This window comes from Typopeltis vanoorti, chromosome 8 (assembly GCF_054136105.1).
Source record: "Typopeltis vanoorti isolate ZY-2024b chromosome 8, IOZ_Tvanoo_1.0, whole genome shotgun sequence".
Classification (NCBI taxonomy): Eukaryota; Metazoa; Arthropoda; class Arachnida; order Uropygi; family Thelyphonidae; genus Typopeltis; species Typopeltis vanoorti.
Genome location: NC_143556.1, coordinates 18,965,537 through 18,989,989, shown reverse-complemented (window position 1 = coordinate 18,989,989; position 24,453 = coordinate 18,965,537). Strand labels below are relative to the sequence as shown.

The 24,453-nt window shown below is 37.3% G+C and overlaps 1 protein-coding gene across 1 annotated transcript; it reads left to right on the top strand.

Annotated features, from left to right (window-relative positions):
* The first annotated feature begins 6 nt into the window (after window positions 1-6).
* On the top strand, window positions 7-14,949 carry LOC150103772 (carnitine O-acetyltransferase-like). The gene is made up of 3 exons (XM_090396483.1): window positions 7-128; window positions 4,541-4,678; window positions 14,625-14,949. The coding sequence occupies exons 1-3, from the start codon at window positions 27-29 to the stop codon at window positions 14,832-14,834; spliced, it is 450 nt and encodes a 149-aa protein (XP_090252609.1). The 5' UTR covers window positions 7-26; the 3' UTR covers window positions 14,835-14,949.
* The last annotated feature ends 9,504 nt before the right edge of the window (window positions 14,950-24,453 follow it).

The following is a 24,453-nucleotide window of genomic DNA, read 5'->3' as shown; positions in this document are numbered from 1 at the left end:
ACATACGTGTCACAACACCTGAAGCAATGAAGTTTTGTGCAACCATGGTAAATCCAAAATCATCCTCTTCAGAGAAAATTAGTTTCTTACAAATAGCTATAGGAGCACACCAGGAAGAGATTAAACAGGTAAGTAGTATAATTGTTCAAATAACTTCTGTTATAGTAGTAACATACCATCTTTTCAGAAAATTGCTTACACTGTTCTAGTACGAGAATGTGAATAAGACATTAGCTCATTACAAGTTAGAAAGTCTCGAATTTGGGATGCTAGGTACCTGGGAACTTCTGGTATTTTGAATAATACAGTAATATCTCTATGAACTGATGTTTTTATATTTGGAAAGAATGTATTGCATAAGAAAATAAAATATCTTTAAACATATTCAAGAATATCCTCCCTCGATGAGTTCTCGACTCCCTGGAGGCCTCAGATAATAATAATAATAATAAAAAATAATAATAATATAATATTAAAAATAAAAAGAATTATATGAAAGCTAATCCAGTTAATTTTACTAGTGTTATTATTATTATTATTATTCAGGCCTCCATGGAGTCAAAAGACTCATTGCGGGAGGTCCTTCCTAAGAAACACAAAGACTATCATACCACTCCTTAAACTCATTGACCGTTCTTTCTCTCACCACTCTATCAGGCAATGCATTCCATGGTTTAACCACCCTCCATGCAAAGAAACCACTCCTCACCCTTTTGCTCACAGTTTCCTTTCGTAACTTCCAAGGATGGCCCCTTGTCATCACTCCTTCCTGCTGTTGAACCAAGCGAAAGAACTCCCCAGTGTCAAACCTGTAACCACCTCTCAACAGTTTAAAAGTCTCAATCATATCACCACTCCTTCTGTCCACCAAACTCTGCAGTCCACATTCCCTCAGCCGATCCTCATAACAACATTGTACAGTCCTGAAACCATCTTTGTTATCTGCCTTTGGAACCTTTCCACAGTTGACTTATCCTCTTCAAATCCTGGGGACCAAATCTGAGAACAATAGTCTAAGTGAGGTCTGATAAGAGTCTTATACAACAGAATGATAACTCTTTTATCTCTGCAGGTCAGTGTCCTTCTCATCATTGCAGCAATCCTATGTGTTACCTTCACCACCTTTGCAATATGCTCCCTAAATTTCAGGTTTCTATCAGTCATCAACCCCAGATCTCTTGTTTCCCCTACTTCCTCCAGTATAGATACTCCTTATATTAGATTGTTGTTAGGTTTAGTCAGCCACTTGAATGCAGGAAAATTTTGTTTGGTAGATGTTACATTAACAAGTATCATATAAGGTACAAGCTATGTACAAATTTCAAACACTTTATTTTGGCTGAATAAAACAAAATGTTGTGGTTTTGGAATAATCTAAATATGCATGTCTTTTACCTTCATCTCTTTAAAAAAAATAACATAATTGCACCTCTTTGTTTTTGAGAAACATTGCCCACATATTCTAATATTTTATGTATAAATGCTCTAGTTAAATTCTTATTATCAGATCTTCCTTATCATTATTATATTGCAGATGTATTGCTGGTCTTGTTGGCTAAGCTGATAGCATCTGCTCTGCAAGATTTGAACCCACAAAAGGCTCTGGGTTCAAATTCATCATGACAAGGATGTTTATGAAAGTGTTTGCAGATGATGCTTATTATCTAATGTGGTGAGAGCATCAACCTGCTTATTAGAAATGTGAAGTCACTTAAAGAAGTATTGTGTTTGGTCTCTAGAGCAGAGTTTCTGGATTATATAATCCTTAGTCCACTCCTGATATTAATATGCTATTGGTTTGCAGCCTTTTGTGAGATAAACATAAATAAAAAAAACCTGATTATCTCTAGTCATTAAAAAAAACTTATTATTATTATTAACATCTGACCTCCATGGAGTCAGAGACACATTGTGGGAGGTGCACACAATGCTCATCCAACTATGCTTTAAATTGATTCAGTGTATCTACATTCAGAACACACACACATGCACTCAGGCAATGCATTCCACTCACCAACCACTTTCCATGCAAAGAACTTTTACCTTACTCCTTTGCTCACACCCTCCTTATACAGTTTCCGGCAATAGCCTCTCGTTCTACCCCCCCCCTCCCATTCTATGAAAAATCTCTTCCATGTCAGCCTGTTAACAACCCCTGATTAGCTTACAGTATGATGAGCTATGTGGGACCTCCTAGATCAGTCTGTGACTTCATGAAGTCTTAAGATAATAATAATAATATGGATACTGTCCATGATTCTTAAGACTCTTCATGGTAAGCACACTTAATGTATGCCACTTACTGTCTCTACTTAATGTTCACAGATATTGCAGTCTCTATTTTCAATGGCAATCCATTTTGTTCACTCACCAGTTTCCAAGAGCAGTAGAAATGCTCCTGGAAATTCAAGTTGTTCATCCCCAAAATATGCATACTGTCAAGAAGACACACATAATATGCTGACTCATAGCTTTAATTTCTTCAGATGTAAATCCAGAACAACCAACCAACCAGTAGAAATATGTTCATATCTGAACACAGTAGTAAATGCAGTCATATCAAGGCCTAGTAAAGCGACACGATGACTTCAATATCCTTCCACCAGTGTCCTCAATATTGCTGTTATCCTCTATGTTATTTTTATCAACATGGCACTGAACCTCAGCACATTGTCCATCATCTGAAATCCATAGCTTTGTGAGCTTCCTCCTGTAGAAAAATGTGCTATTTGGAATTCTTTCAATCCAAAATGGATAACTTTATGTTTAACAATAGATCTTAAATTGGCATAACACCAGTTTGTTGAGGTCCTCTTTCATAGACTTCATATAAGAATCATACCTTTCCAATCATATTACTTTGACTTATTGTCATCAGTAAACAGTTGGATATTCTCTTTCAATTCTTTCCCATTAAATTCATTAATATACAAATAGAGATCTTAAATTGGCATAACACCAGTCTGTTGAGGTCCTCTTTCATAGACTTCATATAAGAATCATACCTTTCCAATCATATTACTCTGACTTATTGTCATCAGTAAACAGTTGGATATTCTCTTTCAATTCTTTCCCATTAAATTCATTAATATACAAATTAAATAATAATGGTCCAAAGATAATGCTCTCTGTAACATCCCACTGGACACCCTCAATCTCTTCAACTCTGTCCCTCCATATGCTATTTTCTGATATCTGCCAGTCTAGTACTCTCTTATCTATAACTAACTTATTTCCTATTCCCAAATAATCCAATTTATTCAGTCATTTTCTATGTAGTTCTATCAGATGTTTTAACCGAATTCATTAATATCATGGTGGATTCATTCTCCTTTTCCAATGTGGTCATTAATTTATTGTAAAATGAAAGCAAATTACTAAGACAAGACTGCTCTCTACTGTTTTCTTATAGATATCAATTCTCTGTCCACCCAGTTTCTGAATCTGAACTTACCACTTTCCAAAGCCTTACTGCCACTCCTGTTTTTACACTGCCTTTATGCAGTGGAACTATCTTGCTTCCTTTCCAATCCTTCAGGACTCTGCTTGTGTTGAGAAAAAGCATTAAATAAATGAAAGGATTACCATTCACCTATATATTTTCTTAACATACTCTCCTAGTTTGTGCTTTATGTCACTCATGTACCAACTCATCTCTTTTCTCCCAAAGGTTCCTCCACAGCCTTTTCTTTTTATGGAGTTAATGCATAATGGACTTAAATAGGAACTTTGGGAATGCTCCTTCTAGTACTGCTTGCTTCAAGCTTTCTCTTGAAAGAGCACAAAGTTATATAACCATTTAAGCACATTAGTACAAACATTAAAAGTAAAGATGGCTCTGTAAAAATGCAGTTTCCCTATAGCATAAATGTCCATTTATGTGGTTGCTGATACCACTGAATACCATCATATATTCAGCATTTGATATTTGTGGTAAGAAAATTCCACAGTGTGTGTGTTTGTTACTCTCCCATGAAAGGTAAACTTATAGTACATTAGCACTGTGGATGGATTAAGGGATTTCTTGTTTTCATTTTATTTCTTATTATTCTTTTTTTAACTTAGCTTTTGTATAATCCAGAAATCCTGCTTGAGAGACCAAACATGGAACTTTTTCCAAGTCATTTCAGGTTTCCAGTAAATGCAGCTGTTATCGCATTCCAAATCATGAAATTCATCTCTTACCTCAAAACAATCACAAGCATCCATGTCCACCATGGGATTTGAACCTGCAGTCTGCTGGTTGGAGAATGCATATTTAAAAAATATTTAAAGTAGTTAGCATATAGAAAATTATATTTTAAGAAAATAGTATCTCTTATTATGTTCCATACTTTTTCTTAATAATTTGCTTTTTATTTTTTCTTATTAACTAATTCTCTTTACACTCTTAAAAGTTGAAAGAAAGGTGCAAAAACTTTTCTTCATAAGATAAATCATTCCTACTACTATTCTATATTCTTCAGTTTTAAATTTTATTTTTGCTAACTTTACCGATTATGATTTAAATGGATTATAATTGTAGTTTTCTCTCCCTCAGGTGTCAGCTGGAAATGGAATAGACCATTTGCTATTATCATTAAGGCAGATAGCCATAGATAATAATATTGATGTCCCAGATATCCTGAATGATGATATATTTAATCAAAATACTCAATTTGATCTCATGACCAGTTCTGTAAGTTATTATGCTTCTTGGTGCAAAATTATTATTATTGTGATAGGTATACTGTAATTATTACTATGTCTTTTTACCTTGAATGTCTATTTATCCTAATATTGGTGAATATGTCTGGCAAATCACGTATGGATAATACGTACAATTTTTCACAACTATGGAACAGTGATGGTTTAGATAAAATTTGCACTGCTGTAAGCATTTATCCAGATCTAGATATATGGAGGAAGCCATCTTACATGTCACACTAGGAAATATTTCTAGTCTGCATTAAATTTCCATCCTTATCTAAGCTTTTATATTCCAAAAATAGATTCTTCTTTTGCAAAGCCTGGGCTGTGCACAAGATGAATCAATACGAGGGAGTCTGGAAAGTTCTGATAAACACCTAGAACAAAAATGATATTAAAGCAACTGATATAACCTCAAGAAAGAACATATGGAGATATAAGAACATAAGTTACCTTCATGACTTTACTACTCATATGTTCTTTCTTGTGGTTATATCAGTTGCTTTAATATAATTTTTGTCTAGGTGTTTATCAGAACTTTCCAGACCCTCCCCTCTTAAATACTGCAACTTACTTTCATGTAAGTTGCAGTATCTAAAACTGATTTTGAAAGGTCCAAAACTTAACATTATAATCAAACGATGCATCCTGACATCCTGACAGGAATAGAGATGGAAAGGTATGATATGTTTTGTGAGGTAAAAAGGGAGGGGGGGGGAGTGCTATTGATGATAGAGAAAGAGTTATGTCCATACAAGGTAGAGATGCAAGAGAGAAATAGGGCCATTGGTTTTGAGGCAGTATGGTGTGAGATAGAGGTGAATAGAATCAAATACTTGATGGGATGTTGTTATAGACCTGGTAATGTGGATGGTGGTGATAGTGAAATGTATAGTCAAATAAGCCAAGCAAATAAGAAAAGGGTGATCATTATGGGTGATTTTAATTATTGCAATATAGACTGGAATTAAGAGATAGCAAATGGAAGTAAAGAAAATGAGTTTCTTGAGTTTTTGAGGGATAACTACCTCAGACAGTATGTAACACAGGGCACACAAGGATTAAGGGTCTTGGATTTGGTCATCTCATCAGAGGATGTAATTATAAATGAGGTGTCAAATCAGCCACCAATTGGTGAAAGTGACCATGAGGTGATTACCTGGGTGGTTGCCAGCAGTGCAAGGACCCCTGTGAAAAAAGGGTATATGTGGAACTACAAGGCGGGGGGGGGGTAATAAGAGCTCAGGAAACAGCTTCCTGGTGTAGCATGGAATGAGGAGTTAGCTGTAAAAGAGATCAATGCAGCTTGGGGGATTTTCAAAAACTATCTAGTAGATGCAAAGTCTAAGTGTATTCCAAGGGTGAGAAGGTTAAATAATGTAGGTGTGAGATGGATGAATAAAGACATTAAGCATGCAATACAGAGAAAGAGAGCATTGTGGAGGCAGCATAAGAGAAGTGGAAATAACCAATTTCATGAGGTCTACAAAGACCAAGCAAGAAGGGTGACTTGGTTGGTGAGGGTAGCTAAAGAGAGATATGAACAGCAGTTAGCTAATGAAGCCAAAAAGAATCCTAAGGAGTTCATTCGATATGTAGCCAGCAAAAGAAAAGATGATTATGGAAGGATGACACTGATAGGAGAAAATGGTATAAAGACAGCTGTTGCTGAATGTGTGGTGGAGATACTTAATTAGCAATTCATAAAGTTCTTTCAATCTTGTGAATGTGACTTCATGTAGAGATTGAGAGCAGTAGATGATGGGGAGGAGAGAATGACTGTAAGTGAGCAACAGGTGTTTGGGGAGTTGAGTAAACTAGATGTTAATAAGGCTGTGGGACTTGATAATATATCACCACGCATTCTGAAGGAATGTGCCAGGGAATTGACACCTGTCTTGACATATTTTTTTAATACGAATCTTACACTTGGTCAAGTTCCTAATCAGTGGAAGAAGGCCAAGATTGTGCCACTTCATAAAGGAGGTGATCGAACTCAAGCATCAAACTATAGGCCTATCTCTGTGTCAGATGTTGTGGTTAAGTTGTTGGAGAAGCTTGTGAGAACTAGGATCCAGAGTAGGGTTGACAACAATCGTATAATCTTTGATGGACAGCATGGATTTCCTAAAGAGAGGTCATGTTTTAGTAATCTACTTATTTATTACAATAAAGTGACTGCTTCCTTGGACAGAGTAGAAGGATACACAGTAATATACTTAGATTTTGCAAAGGCTTTTGATAGAGTACCTCATGATAAATTGATAGTCAAATTAGAGCAGATGGGGTTGGCTATTAGATTGGTGCATTGGATTAGAGACTGGCTATCTGATAGGTATCAGCAAGTTGTGTATGGGGGAGCGATATCTAGGAAAAGAAAAGTCACTAGTGGAGTGCCTCAGGGGTCTGTTTTGGGGACATTACTGTTTAACTTGTATGTTAATGATACAGGTGAATATTTGGATGGAGATATTCAGTTGTTTGCAGATGATGCAAAGTTGGGACGAACCATGAAGAGTAGTGAAGATGTTGTTGCCTTGCAAGAAGACTTGAATAAATTGAGTGATTGGGCAAGCAAATGGGGATGTGAGTTCAATGTTGCAAAATGTGAGGTTTTAAAATTTGGAAAACAAAGATGGGATGCAGAATTTATGCTTGGTGAGAATATATTGTTGGAGGTAGAGGAAATAAGAGATCTGGGGGTGATAGTGGATAAGGATCTAAAATTTAGGGGACACATTGCCAAAATTGTGAAGACAACACAAAGACTTCTGGGAATGATGCAGAGAGGACACTGACGTGTAGAAGTAGGGAGATTCTTGTTCCATTGTATAAGGCTTTGATTAGGCCACACATGGACTATTGTGCCCAGATTTGGTCAATGGGTTTGGTCACTAGGATGAAGAGATGTTGGAAAGGGTCCAAAGGTGACTGACTAAGGTAGTTTCTGACCTCTGGAATGTTGAGTATTAGGAAAGATTGAGAAGATATAATTTGCAGAGTCTGGTGGAGAGAAGGAAGAGGGGAGATATGATAGAGACCTACAAGTTGGTAAGGGGTTGTTATAAGATCAATGGTGGAGAAGTTCTACAGAGAATAGTTTGAGATCAGGGGAGAACCAGAGATCATCCCTGGAAACTGTATAAAGAGGGTGTGAGTAGGGGAGTGAGAGGCAGGTTTTTTTCTTGCAGAGTTGTGAATAGGCAGTACCCCCCACTTAAAATTTCACTGGCTGCTACTGTTATCCAGATAAAAAACATGTTCTTGTTTCTTACATTTTCTTCAATTTTTGCATTGATAATCTCAGTAAATACCCTCTTACCATTCCAGATCCCTTTGATGTTTAACAACTCAGAAAAAGTTTGTCTAATCGAGATTCTAAAATAGGAGACGTACATAATGTTTCCTATTTTTTGAAAGTTATTACTTCAGAGTTCACTTCTGTGTTACGTCACCTTTTTCCCCTTTCCTGCATTACTGGTATCTGTCCAGCAGCTTGAATATTTGACTCATTCCAAAGAAGATCGAAAAATCTTTGCCGTCAAATTACTATCCAGTTTCTCTCATTTCAATTCCTTGTGAAGTAATGGAGGAGAGTATTAACATTTAACTTCTCTGCCACCTTGGAAACCTTTAACTACTGAAGTCACTTATATACTATTAAAAAAGTATGGATTGTGATACTCTCCTTCAACAGGAAATCCTATTTCTTATATCACCCACTTTTTGAAACACTTATGACAAATACTATCACAAGTATTGAGAAACTGATTTAGTTGAAATGATTATGCATATTCATGCTCCAGCTTTACCTTCTGGTTATCCTAAATTATTATTATTATTCAGGCCTCCATGGAGTCAAAAGTCATTCTTGCTCTCACCACTCTATCAGGCAATGCATTCCATGGTTCAACCACCCTCCATGCAACAAAATCCACTCCTCACCCTCTTGCTCACAGTTTCGTTTCATAACTTCCAGGGATGGCCCCTTGTCATCCCTCCTTATTTCTCTTTTATTTTTGCTGTTCAACAAAGCGAAAGAACTTCCCAGTGTCAACCCTGTAATCACCTCTCAACAGCTAAAAAGTCTCAATCATATCACCTCTCCTTCTATTCACCAAACTCAGCAGTCCACATTCACTCAGCCAATCCTCATAACTAACATCGTACAGTAATGAAACCGTGTTTGTTATCTGCCTTTGTACCCTTGCCACAGTAAATTTATCTCCTTCAAATCCTGGGGACCAAATGTGTGAACAATAGTCTAAGTGTGGTCTGATCAGAGTCTTATACAACGGAATGATAACCATTTTATCTCTGCAGGTCAGTGTCCTTCTCATTATTGCAGCAATTCTCTGTGTTACCTTCACCACCTTTGCAATATGTCCCCTAAATTTCAGGTTTCTATCAATCATCAACCCCAGATCTCTTGTCTCCCCTACTTCCTCCAGTATAGCTGCTCCAATAGATTATGCAGCATCCCAACAATGTGTCCCAAACCTCAATAGCTTACATTTTGCTGTATTAAACCAAACCCCCATTTATTTGCCCATCTGTCTAGCTCCTTCAAATCCTCTTGCAGGGCTACTACAACTGCATTATTACTAATAACCCTTCCCAACTTCACATCATCTGCAAACGACTGACCATCCCCTTGCAATCCACTGACAATGTCATAGATATAAAGGTTAAACAGTATAGGTCCCAGTACTGAGTCCTGTGGGACCCCACTTGTTATTCTCTGAATCCTTGAAACTTCCCCACCATACACAACTCTCTGATACCTATCAGACAGCCAATACTGAATCCAGTTGACCAACTTGGCATCCAGACCTAGGTGCTGCAACTTAAATATCAGTTTATCATGTGGCACCCTGTCAAATGCCTTCGCTAAATCCAAGAAATGGCAGTATATGCTTTTCCCTCATCTACTGCTCTTGTAACTATATTATAAAAGGCTAGCATATTATTAAACAAGAGCAACCGTTCACAAATCCATGTTGACTCTCACAGATAACATTACCCTCATCTGCCCAATGCTGTATACAGTCCCTCACTAATTTCTCAAAGATCTTAACAACTACTGATGACACACAAACTGGCCTATAATTAGGCACTTCCAGTCTGCTACAACCCTTATCCAATAGCACTATCTTACTTTTTTCCCATTCCCTAGGCACCTTTCCCATAGTCAGGCTTTCATTGAAAAGCCAGGTCAAAGGAGCTTTCAGTTCTTTAGTACATTCTCTCAAAACTTGTGGTGAAATGCCATCCAGTCCCACAGCTTTAGTGACATCCAGAGTACTCAGCATCTTGAACACACTCTCCTCCTGCACTTCTAAACCTCGAACCTGCCCTATCCCTCTGGTATTAAAATTTACTCCTCCAGGATGAAATACTCCAATAAAGTGTTCATTGTACAATTCCACTATGTCCTCTGCATCAGTCACTCTATTCCCGTTTTTATAACACAATGTCAAACTTCCACAGTCATTTCTCCTCCTACTGGCCACATAGCTAATATATTCCCTAGGATTTTCTTCTCATAGGGCCAATCTCTTCTCATATTCCAGTTTCGCCTTCCTTACCTTACTAGTCACTCTCTTGGCCTGTGTCTTATATTCTTCATGCATCTGCTCTTCACCTGTCTCCTTATATCTCTTCCATAGCCTCTTTTTCACATGCAGTTCCTGTTTAATATTGTTTGCCATCCACTTTTACAACTTTTACAATCTTACAATAGAAAGCTGTATTCACTTGTGGAATACAGCTTACTATTGCCTGCTAACAAGTATTCCTTCACAATTTCCTAAGCACTAATGATATCCCGTCACTCCAATTCCTCCCTCCATGAAACTTCCCCAAGTTGACATCTAAGACTATTATAATCACCTGCCTTATAATTCCAAAAAGTTCTCATCTCTTTGATACTCCTCCATGTCTATTCATCTTCCAAGTCAAAACCACATGGTCACTCTCTCCAACTGGTGGGTGAGATGTCATCTCAGTTATTATCAACTCTTCTGATGCTATGACCAAATCCAAAACTCTTGAACCTCTTGTTACCATTATTATATGTTGCCTAAGACATTTGTCCCTCAAGAATTCTAGAAATTCCATTCCCTTATTGCAATGTGCATCTTCCTCTCCCCAATTTATACTACCGTAGTTAAAATCTCCCATAACAGCCATTCTTCTTGCACTTGCCAAGCTCAACTGTCTAAACATCTCCTGGCCCTTACCCTCTGTGCTCCTCGGTCTGTAGCAACACCCCACTAAATATCCTGTTCTGCCCACCTCTACCTCACAACATATGCTTTCAAAATCCTTAGTGTCACTGTCTTCCAAAGCCTTCACTCTTAGAGGACATAAGTTGTCACTTAACATAAGCAGTACTCCACCACCACGCTTTCCCTTCCTATCCTGCCGAAAAATGCTGTGCCCTTGTACTTCTATTCCTGTTATTATATCCTCTTCTGTCAACCACGTCTGACTGATCCAAATAATCTTTGGCCAGGCTGATGCTATCAGCACCATTAATTCTTCTCCTTTCTTCTGGATACTCCTGGCATTGGTATAAAACATAAAAAATGCCATTGTTTCTATATCCCCTCTAGACTCCACTGGGCTCAGCGTTATCTGATGTCATCCCCCTTCCCCTAAGTACCCATTACTACAAGACGCCACCCCTGCTACCATCCACCCTGGGATGCACTGACTCGTTCAGAACAGCAATCTCTCCAGATGCCTACATCCATCCTCATTCAAATGCAAGCAGTCTCTCACATACAATTCCTCTGTCCTGAAACACCCTCCAAGCATCCACATATTCCAATCCTCTCTTCTGACACATTCTAGCTCTTATGTTATTCAATATTACTGTTCTTCTGCTCAGCTCTTCACTATCATACCTAGGCAACACACACACACACACTATCTTTACTCTCTGTGTCTTTTTTTTTTTCACACAACCTGAAGCAAGAATCTCATATCTCTCACTGCCCAATTTACATACCTGTCAAGTCATTTGTTCCTACCATCACAATCATCTCATCCACCCTTTCACCCCTCTTAATTGCCATAGCCACACTTTCTATCGTTCCTCCCGGCAAACACCCCTCACTCATCCTATCTTGAACACCATCATTGAGTCCCCATACATTACACCTCTTATCACTCTGTTTCTCAATTGCTCACATGCATCCCTCACCCTCTCTCCTCTAACACTTTCTCTCTGTGTTCTGATGTTTCTATCTCTGGTTCCAATGATCTCTTGCATTCCTCTCATTCCCTGTCTCCCACTGTTTCCATTCTTTCCTCTTCTCTCATTCCCTCTTCCACTGTTCCTATTCTCTCCTCTTCTATCATTCATATAACTTTCTCTCATTCCCTCTCTTCTACTGTTCCCATTCTCTCCTCTTCTATCATTCCCATAACTCTCACTCCTACTCTGATTCGCCTTGCATCCGTCTCATCCATTCACCTAATCTCTTCTTTCACTCTTCTCATCTCATTCCCTAAACATTCCACCTGCTCTTTCAGCTCATCTATCTCTCTCTGCAAGTCAGCCACTCTCATTTGTCATTCATCCTCCCAATTCAGACCATCTCCAAATACTTCACTATCATTTAACATTTCCTTACTCTCCACTCTCATTATTTTATTCATATTTCTCTTGCCCTCTATCATACCGCTCATCTCTCTACATGGAGAATCTCCCGTCTTTGACTCCACTAGGTCAGTTACAGTCTCAACTAGGTCAGTTATAGTATTCTCTAATTCACCGAGTTCCTCCCATTGCCTGCATTTTGCACACGTGTATTCCCCCTTCTCTTACCTGCCACATATACAACCACTGTGATGCATACATTCCACAAATCCCGCATGCTACAAAATCCCGTATGATATCGCGCAAAATGGAGTTCTTAAATGGGGGGGGGGACTCGGTGATATGCCATTTGCTATTGTAACTGCCACTGCCGCCATTATTCAAAATAGTGTTGCAACTAAATATGTATAAGGGAGTATAAGTAAAAGTAAATGTTTTAAATATTATAGTTCTTCCAACATTAGGCTTCTCGAGACAAATAAATCATCATCTTTAGACCTCCATGGAGTTAAATGACTCATCTTGGGAGGCTTGCACCACTGAGCTGCACCTTAAACTCAGTTACTATTTCCACACTCTCATATGATACATTTTAGTCACCTATCCAAGCACAAACCTGCTCCTCACTTCCTTGTGCATGCCCTCTTCATACAACTTCTAGGGACAGCATCCTGTTCTGCTCCTTCTATCTCCGCTCTACAAAAATAAAATCTTATTCTGGTACAAACTCCTTACTAATGTATAGGAAGCTATAATTTTACTCCTCACCCTTTTCCTATCCACTGGGTTCTGCAGATAGCATTCTTGCAGTCTCTCCTTGTACTCAGTATTAGTGGGTCTTAATGATTAAGTGGATAGTATTCCTCTCTCCAAATTACATCCCACTGTTCAATTTATTGGAAACCTGAAGTGGCTTAAAAAAAGTTCTGTGTTTGGTCTTTACAGCAATGTGTCCAGATAATCTTACCCTACCCATAGTACTAATGTTTGATACTGTTTTGCAGGTGGTATTCATATAAAAACAAAACAAACAAAAAATCTAGAGCTCTGACACATGATTTTTGTCACTCCTCCTCTGAACACTTTTCAAAATCTCATCTCTTCTTGGACCAAACAAACAGTAGTCCAAATGAAGCCTCATCAAGAATATGTATGAGTATAGTGGAACTAAATATCTTTATTTCTATATGTCAGCATCCTCTTTATCACCATCATAATCCACCACATTCTCCTCATATTTCTTGTAGTATATCTCTCCTTCAATATCAGGTTCTTGTCCACTATCAGTCACAGTTACCTTACTACTCTACCTCCTTTAAAATATCCCCACCAGTTGTATGCACTACATCCCCTCCTCACCTTCCAGAGATCTAAATCTTACTTTTTACAACATTGAATTTCTAGTTCTTCACATCTGCACCCAGATAGTCTATGAGGAATAAAACTGGTATTGTCAGAACATCCTCTTCCGTTAACTAAGTTTCACTGACACCAACAATCACTGGAGAGACTGAGTCAATTAATGCCACAAACTCATTCCTTTCATTCCTAGTTTTCCTGGTGTTTGCATTGCCAAAAAACCAATGCAGTGTCAGCAGTAGGTACAGCTATTGCTACTTCCCACATGCTCTGCAATATAGTATATACCCTGTCATTTCTCAAGCCGCTATCTCTGTCATATTTCATTCTTGCAATCCTAGTTTCCCTTCCCTCACACACTCACTTGCCCAGAAAACAGCAGTCTCTGCAAATGCTTGCATCCTTCTGTGTTCCAAATGTAATTCCTCTCTTGCATACAGCTTCCTTCTATCCTAAATTTTATTTTGAAATACTGTCATATAAAGGAGATAAAAGTTTTCAGTTTTTTAGCCAGGTGTAGTTACTTTTTGCCTCAACTACTATGATGTTTTCTAGACACTGCAGTACAAATTTTGTTCACCAGTTCTGTTTTCTTAGGGTGGAAATTTTGACACCTGTGTGGTATTTACCAGTAAGTTTTTATATAGTTTTCAAATATTATCAATGCTATACCTATCAACAATAGATATTGATAAGTTTATGAATCCAAGTGTACCAGTTTATTGTACACTTCAGTATGGACATAATATTATGTGTTCAGTGTGCATGCATATATTGTTGTGAGGGGAGATACTTCAGTGAAAATTTGGCATTAATTATTGCAGTTCATGTGCATTGTATAATTTCCAACTCCATAAAAAAAATATCATCTCAGAATGCATGAGAAATATGTTTAAAAAATTCAGATATCAGTGTTGAATATAGACAAAACATTGTTAGTTATCTTGAAATTAAATTTTTCTTTCAGACGGTGTCTACAGAGTTAAGTTTTAGTTGTTTTGGTCCTCTGCATGATGATGGATGTAGCATTTGTTACATTTTTTATCCTGATTGCATCAACCTTGCTGCTGGAACTCTGAATCCTTATGCACATACTAACTCATCAACATACCTTGGAGTTGTAGAAGAAAGTATGAAGGAGTTACATGATTTAATTGTTAAATGGAAAACAAATTAAAGAAGTTACTTCAAACTAATCAAGTATACTGTATATATACAGAGCCATAGCTAAATATTTTGCACCTGAGGTAAAATGCTATTCCCACCTCCAATGAAGAAATGGAAGGAGTGCAGTTTTGAAGAAAGTGTTTCTTCGAAGACTAAGTAATAAACATTAATATGTAAAATAACAAAAAAGTTTGATATTTTGTTTTTTAATGTATTTTTGTACATGTTGCACATCTAACTTAGCTGCACCCAGGATAAATGCTCATTCCCTGCCCTAGTTACAGGCTCTGTATACATCAGTAGTTGTTTTTTTAATTATGAGCATGTAGTAAAGTTATTTATGAATCATTTAAATAAAGATATAAATTATTGTTTGCTTATTATTATTCAAAAAACTTGCCATCGTTTGATGTCCAGTGGTTTTCAGTGTCCACTTCAGAACACTGCAAAAATAGGTGCATAACAGTGAGTTTTAAATTTGTATCTAAAGACAGTTTAGTAAAAGTAAACAGAGAAAAATTCACTTTGATCATTTTTGATTTTTAGCTCTGTGAAATAAGCAAACTAGTGATGTCACAACAAGAATGAAAATTATCTGTCACTTTTGATTATATAACTAAAATCATTTGGGGACTTATATAAAACTAGTACTTTATTCTTACTTTCATGAACTTTCATGATGGAGATGATTCGTAGTAGAGGTTCGGTGTAGTAGTTGAGACAGTTGTAGGTGTCCTCCCGTGATGAGTCTTCGGACTCCTTGGAGGTGTCACGAATAATAATAATAATAATGAACCAACAACACCAACACCTGAACAATCACACATTTCCCCCAGACTGTTATTCCTTCATATCTGCCATAAACCTAAACACATACAATACATTCACAAAGACTCATACCACCCATCCATCTCAAAAAGGTCATCAAAAATAGATCTCTAACAATTTGCTCTGACTCTGAAAAATGAGTATCAAATAATAAGCAAAACGTTTATAAAGAAAGTTACAACAAGAAAACAATCAACAGAATCCTTTATAAGAATACCAACAAAGATAAAAAAAATCCCAATAATGCCATAGCCATTCCTTATAATTTGAGAACTGCAAAAATAAAACATTAAGGCAATATTTAAACTATTCACAAAATGAAAAAAAGCCTACTCTGCTCCTGTAAAGATCCCCTTCACCACCCAGGGATATACAAAATCTAGTGCACCTGTAATTGGCCCCCATATAGGAGAAACAAGGTGTACAGTCCCAAGAATAACAAACAACACATTAGATTCTGTCATTTATGGACAACAGGCTTTTCCTATCATGCACTTCAAAGTGCCACAGAATTGGAAAGGCATCCAGTTTTGACATTGTGTCAAACCTTTGTATGAAAGAAAATTTAAAGAAGCCTGTGAAATTCTAATCCATCATCCCAATCTCAACAAAAATGATAGATTAACAGTTCCAAGAGTCTAAATGACCCATCTGCAACCCATACATCTTCTAAGAATAGAAAAACAGGATGGTAGAACTCCAAACACAGAAAAACCTTGTCGATGGCAATAAACAGAACCTAAAAATAACAGGACTGTAGAGGATTTAACCAGTAACATTTGATGTAGTTCCATTTATTTCAGTGTTTAATTATTTTATTATTTTTATTAATTATTTCTTGTTTTTTATATTTATTTTATTTTAAGGATTTTCTTTTTTTTATTATGTAAATTCTGCTCCTTCACTTTTTCTTTCTTTTCTTATTGAGCTGTCTCTTCACTGTTTTGCTACTTAAATTAGTGATATCCTTGGGCCAGCTATCTCTGATTGGCTACCAGAGGAGATTGAACTGCTCACTCAGTCTCCAGAAGTTAGATAGGGCTAAAATGGCTTAGCCTACTCCCGATACAGGAATAAAAGGCATTAACTGATTTTTGATTGACTTTTTCTCTCCCCTCATACAAAATCAGGCTGGGGATAGGGGTCAAAAGTTAGTAGAGTAGTTATGCTGTAGGTTACTAAAATGTAGCTGCTGTACCAGCACATATGTGTGTGTATTCCTGATGATGACCTTGATATAAAGGTCAAAACATCGAGTGTTGTTTTATCTTGAGTAAAATAATTGCTCAAGGACTTATTAAAGGAGACCATAAATCACCCACAGCAGATGTCATAACTTCTCTTAAACTCATTCACAGTAGATGCATTCACTACTTCAACAGGAAAATTGTTTCACTCGCTCACTGTTCTATGAGAGAAAAATCTAGTTCTCATCCCTTTCTTAACCATATGCAAAAATAACTTCAATAGATATCCCCATCCTCTTCCCAATTTCTATATAACAAAAATTTTTATTAGTTGATAACCTATAACACTTTAAGAAAGTTTATAGATCTTTATCATATCACCTCTCTTTCTCCTGTTTACCAGTGTCTACAGTCCACATACTCTGTCTGTCCTCATAATTTACATTCCATATCTTGACATCATCTTTGTTAATCTTCTTTGCCTTTCCACAGCTTCCTTATCCCCCTCTGAATCCAGGAGACCAAATCTGCTCATAGTAGTCCAGGTGCAGTTGTATCAAGGCCTTGTAAAGAGGCAAAATGGCTTCATTATCCTTGCATGTCAATGTCTATTTGGAAGGAATTAGCTATTTGTCAGATTTCTGAATTTATTAGCTGTGCATTTTAGTCTTCTAAATATTCTTAACTGCATCAATAAACCTATATGAGGCATGTTCAAAAAAAGACCAAACTTTTTAAATAGCATGCCAACCAACACAGAGTGCGCTGCATCTACTCAGCACACCTAGTACAGGTTTTAACAAAAAAACTGCCATTTGCCCTGTTCTGTTATGAGCATTACTCATCGAGTTACATCCGCTGAAGTGAGCACGTGCCACAAGCTGTTCATTGTATTAGTGACAATGAAAGAGCTTGATGAACAATGTGTGTGTGTGAAATTTTGCTGCAAACTTTGTAAACATTTTATAGAGACATTTCAATTGTTTAACCAGGCATATGGGGAAGACTGTATGAACCAAATGCAGCACTATGAGTAGTTTAAGTGTCGATGAATGAGTCGGTCAACAATCATGGTGATGTTGGTTGTGTTTTTTGATTGGAAAGGCATTGTCCATTATGAATTTGCACAATGTGGTCAGATGGTAAACAGAGAGTTGTACCAGGAAGTTTTAGCGCATTTGAGAGATGTTTTTGTGCACAGGAAGAGGCCTGAATTATGGGAAAACCAGACATGGATGTTGCACCACTCACCTCATCCACAGTTATATGGCAAAATATCAGACATCCATTGTGCCCCATCTACCTATTCTCCAGACTTTTTCCTGTTTTCCCAAACTTAAAACCACTTCGAAAGGACATTGTTTCCAAGCCTTAGAGGAGATTCAGGAAAATGCAATAAGAACTGTGTGCCATCACAGAAAGTGCATTCCAACAATAGAAGGAACATTGGGAACAGTGTATCTCTGGTAGAGAGGACTGCTTTGAAGGGGGACAGTGCTTAAAATGTTGTAAAATGAACAATAAAGTTTTTATAGCAAAAGTTAGGTCTTTTTTTTGAACACACCTTGTATCCTCTAGGTCTCTTCTTGCTATTTTTGCTTAAACCAATTGTTTTACTAATTAGTTAAATGCTAATTTTTTGGCAGTTTTTGAAAACAAAATTGAAACTGTTAATTCCAGGTCTTTTTTTTTTTTTTGAGTTGCAGAATTAAAATACAAGCAAGTTTATAAATAAATAAAAATGCTAACACTTCTTATTCCCAAAGCGAGTAGACAGGGCTGTTTTACCCTGACTAGCACTTGAAACTGGGAAAAAAGCCAAACTCCACTCCACCAATCACAGATAGATGACCGAAGATTAAGTGATTTTGTCTAGCATCTGGGAAAGAGAATACAGCAGACAACTGCCACCATTTCTTCATTTGAGAGATAAAAATCCTTACTTCCCCAGGAGAAAATTCCTTGTCCATGCTATAGATTGACTACCTTAAGTACCGGTCAAAGAAATTTAGACAAAGGTTCATCCAGTCAACTAGAATTGACCTTAGAATGGTCTTTCTTTGGGTGGCCTAGTACTATAGATGCAAATGCAATTTGCTTAGGGATACACAGTCCCAAGTTTCTGGTAGAAAAATTACATTTCCTTGTGCCAAAGATCAATTAGTCAGTAGCCAGCACCAAAAAATTAGCTGGAAAAGAGATCAATGCAGCTTGGGGGATTTTCAAAAACTATCTAGTAGATGCAATGTCTAAATATATTCCACTAGATCACTAGAATTTTTTAAAAATTATTTTGTATAGGCAGCATCCCCACTTAAAACTTCACAGGCTACCACTGCTGGAAAGTCTGGATTGGATCAAGGTGTAGCATGATTTTTTCATGCTACACCTTGTTTGAAGGTGTTCAAACAAGGTGTAGCATGTTTGAACACCTTTAAATCACGAAATGTCCTGATTTGAAGTATAATTCGACGAGTATGTCGAAATTTGGAACTCAACTTTGATCTCAAAAACTTGGTATAGTAATTGTTGAATATCCTTGGAATGATAGCAGCAGAGTCGTCTCAGCTGAAGTTTTCGTTCTTCTTCTTGACTGTTCATCTGTAATGATTACAAGATATTCTCAAAGCGTTATGGCCATGTAGATAGTTCTTCGAACTATGCCATTGTTGCCACAAACTTTCTTCAAGTAATAATGAATTTCAGTAAGGTATCTCATGCAATGTTCCGATTTTCTGATACGATCATATGAAAAAAAACGAACTCGCCCATTTCAAAATTTTGTAACAGCAAAACGGATTGCAAAACAGAATAGTGAAAGTGGTGCTTACCACGAAGCCTTAAACAAACTACAAATTACATTATTACCCCAAGCGGAGCGAACCCTAGGTTAACTGGGCAAAAGTATTGGTGTTACATTCGTATTATTCTCCGTAGTTTTTTGAAGTCAGTATAGAAGACTCATCTATAAAGTTTTTTTTTTTTTTTTTTAGGTCATTATTTGAGCAAGAACAGCTGGTCGCTTTAGTCATGATTTTTGTGGTTATTCATCACTGAATATAGTTAGTAACAAATACACACGCACGTTATTTTGCAAGACCGCTCCAGTTGTATTGTGTAATGCCATAGAAGTGCTGTACAACTCGACAAAGACTTTGCAATTGAACTTTTTTTTTTTTTTTTTTGCTATCACTACTACAGCGAAACCACTTGCTTCTATCCCTAAATGATACAGTTTAAAGTCTAAATAAAAGTATGTTAGCGAACAAGAAAATAATATACTTGTTTAAACTCAACTGGAAAGTCAAGAGGAAATAAGACAAGAAAAAAGTAGTCGTGATAACAATTTTCAAGATTTAGACCAGTTGATACAACAAATTATACAGAGCAGCCACTGATAACAGCGTGCATCCGAAGATAGAAGATAGGTGCATCGAACAAGGCAGCGTAGCGGAATAAAGAAATCATGCGTAGAGACACGCTATAGTCAAATGAAACCAAGTTACTCGAACAAAATGTAATTACACAATCAACATAGTAATTCTCGTAGGGAACACAGAAGATTGTGAAATCATTTAGATGAGTGGATCTCAAACTTAGCTTTCTGCGTTCACAAAACATATTGAAATCTTTTATATAAATATTTACTTTTAAAAAAGTAATTACTTAATTGTCGATGAAAGTAGACAGCTTCACCATCGCTCCTTATTTTAAAACCAAACAGGTTTTCATGGTGGGTAATAATAATAATAATAAAAAAAAACATATATTCAGAAAGAGTGTTGAATGCGTAGTCTCGTACGTAGGGTTGCCACCTGTCCCGAATTAGGCGGGATATCCCGAATTTTAAGAAAATTTTCAGCGTCCCGAATTACACCTAAGCGGCACAACTTATATATTTAAAATACAAATATTATTAAATCACTAATACCGGTACCAATGTAGTCAATCTTTTAATTTTTTATAAGGTTAGGATTACATATTCAACTTTGGCTTTTTCATTTTATACATTTAGAAGAGAGGAAGACTTTCATATTCGATAAGTGTGTCCCTCTTTGGACTTACCAAAAGGTGGCAACCCACCCTACTCGTTCGTCATGTCGCATGCATCCTCAGATTAAATTACAAATTTAGAAAAATTATCAACTATTTATCAATAATTATTAACTGCTATAAAAAAAAAATTGATGAAGACGAACAAAATTCGCTGCATATGACATGACATAACATAAATTTTCCAATTTTCCATTGCGAGGCTCAGTGGGCTACATGGCAAAGCGACTAACTTCTTTCAAACTTATGTATGTACGTACATTGGGGCACCCAGAGAGGGGGGAAACGTGCCCTCCCCCCCCAAAAAAAGAAAGAAAAAGGAAAAAAGACTAGAAAATTTTCCAAAAATCTTTTCCTACTTAAAATTCTTTTTTTTTTTTTAATTTATGTTATGTCATGTCTTCTATTTCTATACTACTAATGAATTAGCGGTAACATAAGGTGGGAATAACCTCTGGCTCTCGGGAATCACGGCCGTTGTGAAAGCAAGGCGAACGAAGTAGTGCTTAGGCGATACTTTGTCCGAGCCGGGCCAGAGATCATGGGTATCATGTATTGGCAATCACTGGAGATTCCCAGTCATAGGTCGTATGCAATGCGTAGTGTGTATTCTCAAATCGTCAACTCAACTCGGCCCCCCACCCCAAGATTAAATCTTGAGTACTCGGCCCCTTCCAATATTAAATCCTGAGTACACCACTGTGTATGTATATATACTTTTTTTCCTCTTATTTATTAATTGAATAATTATTAAAGATTAGGGTATAATTTGACAAAACACGTCACAGATAATAATGGCACCTGTGCGAAGGAAAATGGCGGCCAGTAATGTAGGTTCGCCATCATTATCAAAGAACGGTAGCATAAAAGAAATGAGTCAGTGTACTAGCTGTGAAATGTACGCTTTGCGGAGTGAGGTCGGAGTGTGGTTAGATGATAATAAAGGATTGAATGTGTGTAGAAAATGTAGGGAGAATGCGGAATTGAAGTGTATTTTGGATCGTGAGTGTGATATTTTTGTCAACCTTCAGAATGAAGGAAACAGGGATATGACAGGAAACGGCAAGGTTGTACATGAAAATTGTGAGAGTGTGAATGATAGTATAAATGGTTTCTCAGAGAACAAAAACGATGAGATAGATGCATTGAGTGAGATCGCGTTGTTGAATAGTGCGATAGAAAGAGCAAAACAGCAGCTAGAGTGCATGAACAAAAGTAGACTGAATGAACCAACCAATAATAAAAGGTATGACAGGAAAAATAGACGTATGAATGTGAACATGAACAGAATGAAGGATAGAGTGCTGTATGGTGACTCGTTATTACGAGGTGTGTTAGTAGAGGATTTGACAAAATCGTACCAACCTGGTGCGACCATAAAGGACGTAACTGCGTCTATTAGAGAGCAAAAGGAAAGGGTGAAAGAAATGATTGTTGTGGCAGGTACGAATGATTTGAAAGGATATAAAATGGAAATGATAGAAGACCTGAATGAATTGTTTGAGGTAGCAAAAGAAAAGAGTGAGAGAGTTAGAATGATTAGTCTTTTGCCACGGTATGACAGTGAAATGTTTAAAAGGAGGGCTATAATTGCAAATGACTTTATGCGTGGGTTATGTATGACGAGTGGTGTGGAATTTGTGGATGTGTGGAGTGAGTTTGATGGGCGAAAGGATCTATATAAGATGGATGGCTTGCATTTGAATGGTTACGGTGTAAGGAGACTTGAGAAAGTGTTGCTGAATGCAGTGGATGTGCAAATTCAGGGAAACTAGATTTATTAGGGGGGGGTAGAGATACAGTCGTTATGGAGGCAGTTGAATGTAAGAATGAATATAATATGCCAGAGCAAATAAGGACAACAAATCAGTGTGGGATAGTTAATATAAGGCATCAAGGTAGGGTTGGGGCTAATGGGGGTCTTAAATTCATGTACACTAATACTAGGAGTATTAGGAACAAGAAGGAAGAGTTTTTGGCCATGGTTGGCACTTCCAGACCACAGGTTATAGGTATTAGTGAAACATGGCTGACTGTAGATGATATAACTAGTGGGATTGAATGTGATGGGTATAGTGTGTTCAGGAATGACAGAGAGAATAAAATGTGGGGAGGAGTATTGTTGATGATAGCTGATGAGCTCCAGCCAAGAAGAATAGAAGTTGAATTGCAGGATAGAGAAAAGAGCACATTTGAGGCCATTTGGTGTGAGATTGTGGCTAGCAGAACTAAATATACAATTGGGTGCTGCTATAGACCAGGTGATGGAAAAGATGGTGGTGACAGTATGCACAAGCAAATAGAAGAAATGGGTGGAAGGAGGGTGATTATTATGGGAGATTTCAACTATGGTCTCATTGATTGGAGTGAGGAGAGGACACACGGGAGGAAGGAACTGGATTTTATGCGGTTATTAAGGGATAACTATCTGCGACAGCATGTAATGCAAAATACTAGGGGTCAGAGAGTGCTTGACCTAGTAATTACATCTGAGGATTTGGCTGTAACAAATATGACCACATTGCCACCAATCGGTGAGAGTGATCATAGGGTCTTAACTTGGGAGGTGGCTAAAGGTGTAGAATTTTCAATTAAGACAGGGTACATGTGGAATTATCGGGCTGGAAAGTATGACAAGCTTAGGAGTTTGATTGGTTCAGTGCCATGGCATGTACAACTGCAAGGACTAGAAGTTGATAGTGCATGGGAGGTAGTTAAGAAGTGCTTGCATGAAGCAATGGCTGACTGTATACCTAGAGTCCGAATAATAAATCAAGTAGGGGTTAAATGGATGAATAACACCATTAAGATTGAGTTGCAAAAAAAGAAACAACTGTGGAGGGAATTTAAGGAGAAGGGTGACCGGCAGGCACATGAACGGTATAAAGCACAGGCCAGAAGGGTGACGAGTGTGGTAAGAAAAGCAAAAAAGGATTACGAAAGAACATTGGCCATGCAGGCTAAAGAGAATCCTAAACAGTTTTTTAGATATGTAGCAAGTAAAAGGAAAAATGTACATGGCAGATTGATTTTAAAGAATGCCGATGGTAGGGAGGTAACTGAATCAGTTGAGATAGTTGAGTTACTGAGTGAGCACTTTGCAAAAGTATATCATCCAGGTGGTGACATTGCAGAAACGAATAAACCAGTAGATTATACGGGAATTGTGGTTAATGAAGTGGAGGTGAGTAGTCTATTGCATAACCTCAATTTCAATACATCTGTGGGATTGGATGGTATACCAGCTCGTGTTGTACGAGAAGTAACTAAAGAATTGTCAGTACCCTTGACCATTCTGTTTAATTTGAGTCTCGGGTCTGGGTTAGTCCCGAGCGGGTGGAAAGAGGGGAAAATAGTTCCACTGCATAAAGGTGGTTCCAAGACTGCTGTTGTAAATTACCGACCGATTAGCATATCAGGAATCATTGTCAAGGTCTTAGAGAAAATAGTCAAGAGGAAAATACAAGATTGGATAGCAGAAAATGGGATACTGTATCGGGGACAGCATGGTTTTGTGAAGGGTAGGTCATGCCTCAGTAACTTGCTCACGTATTATAACAC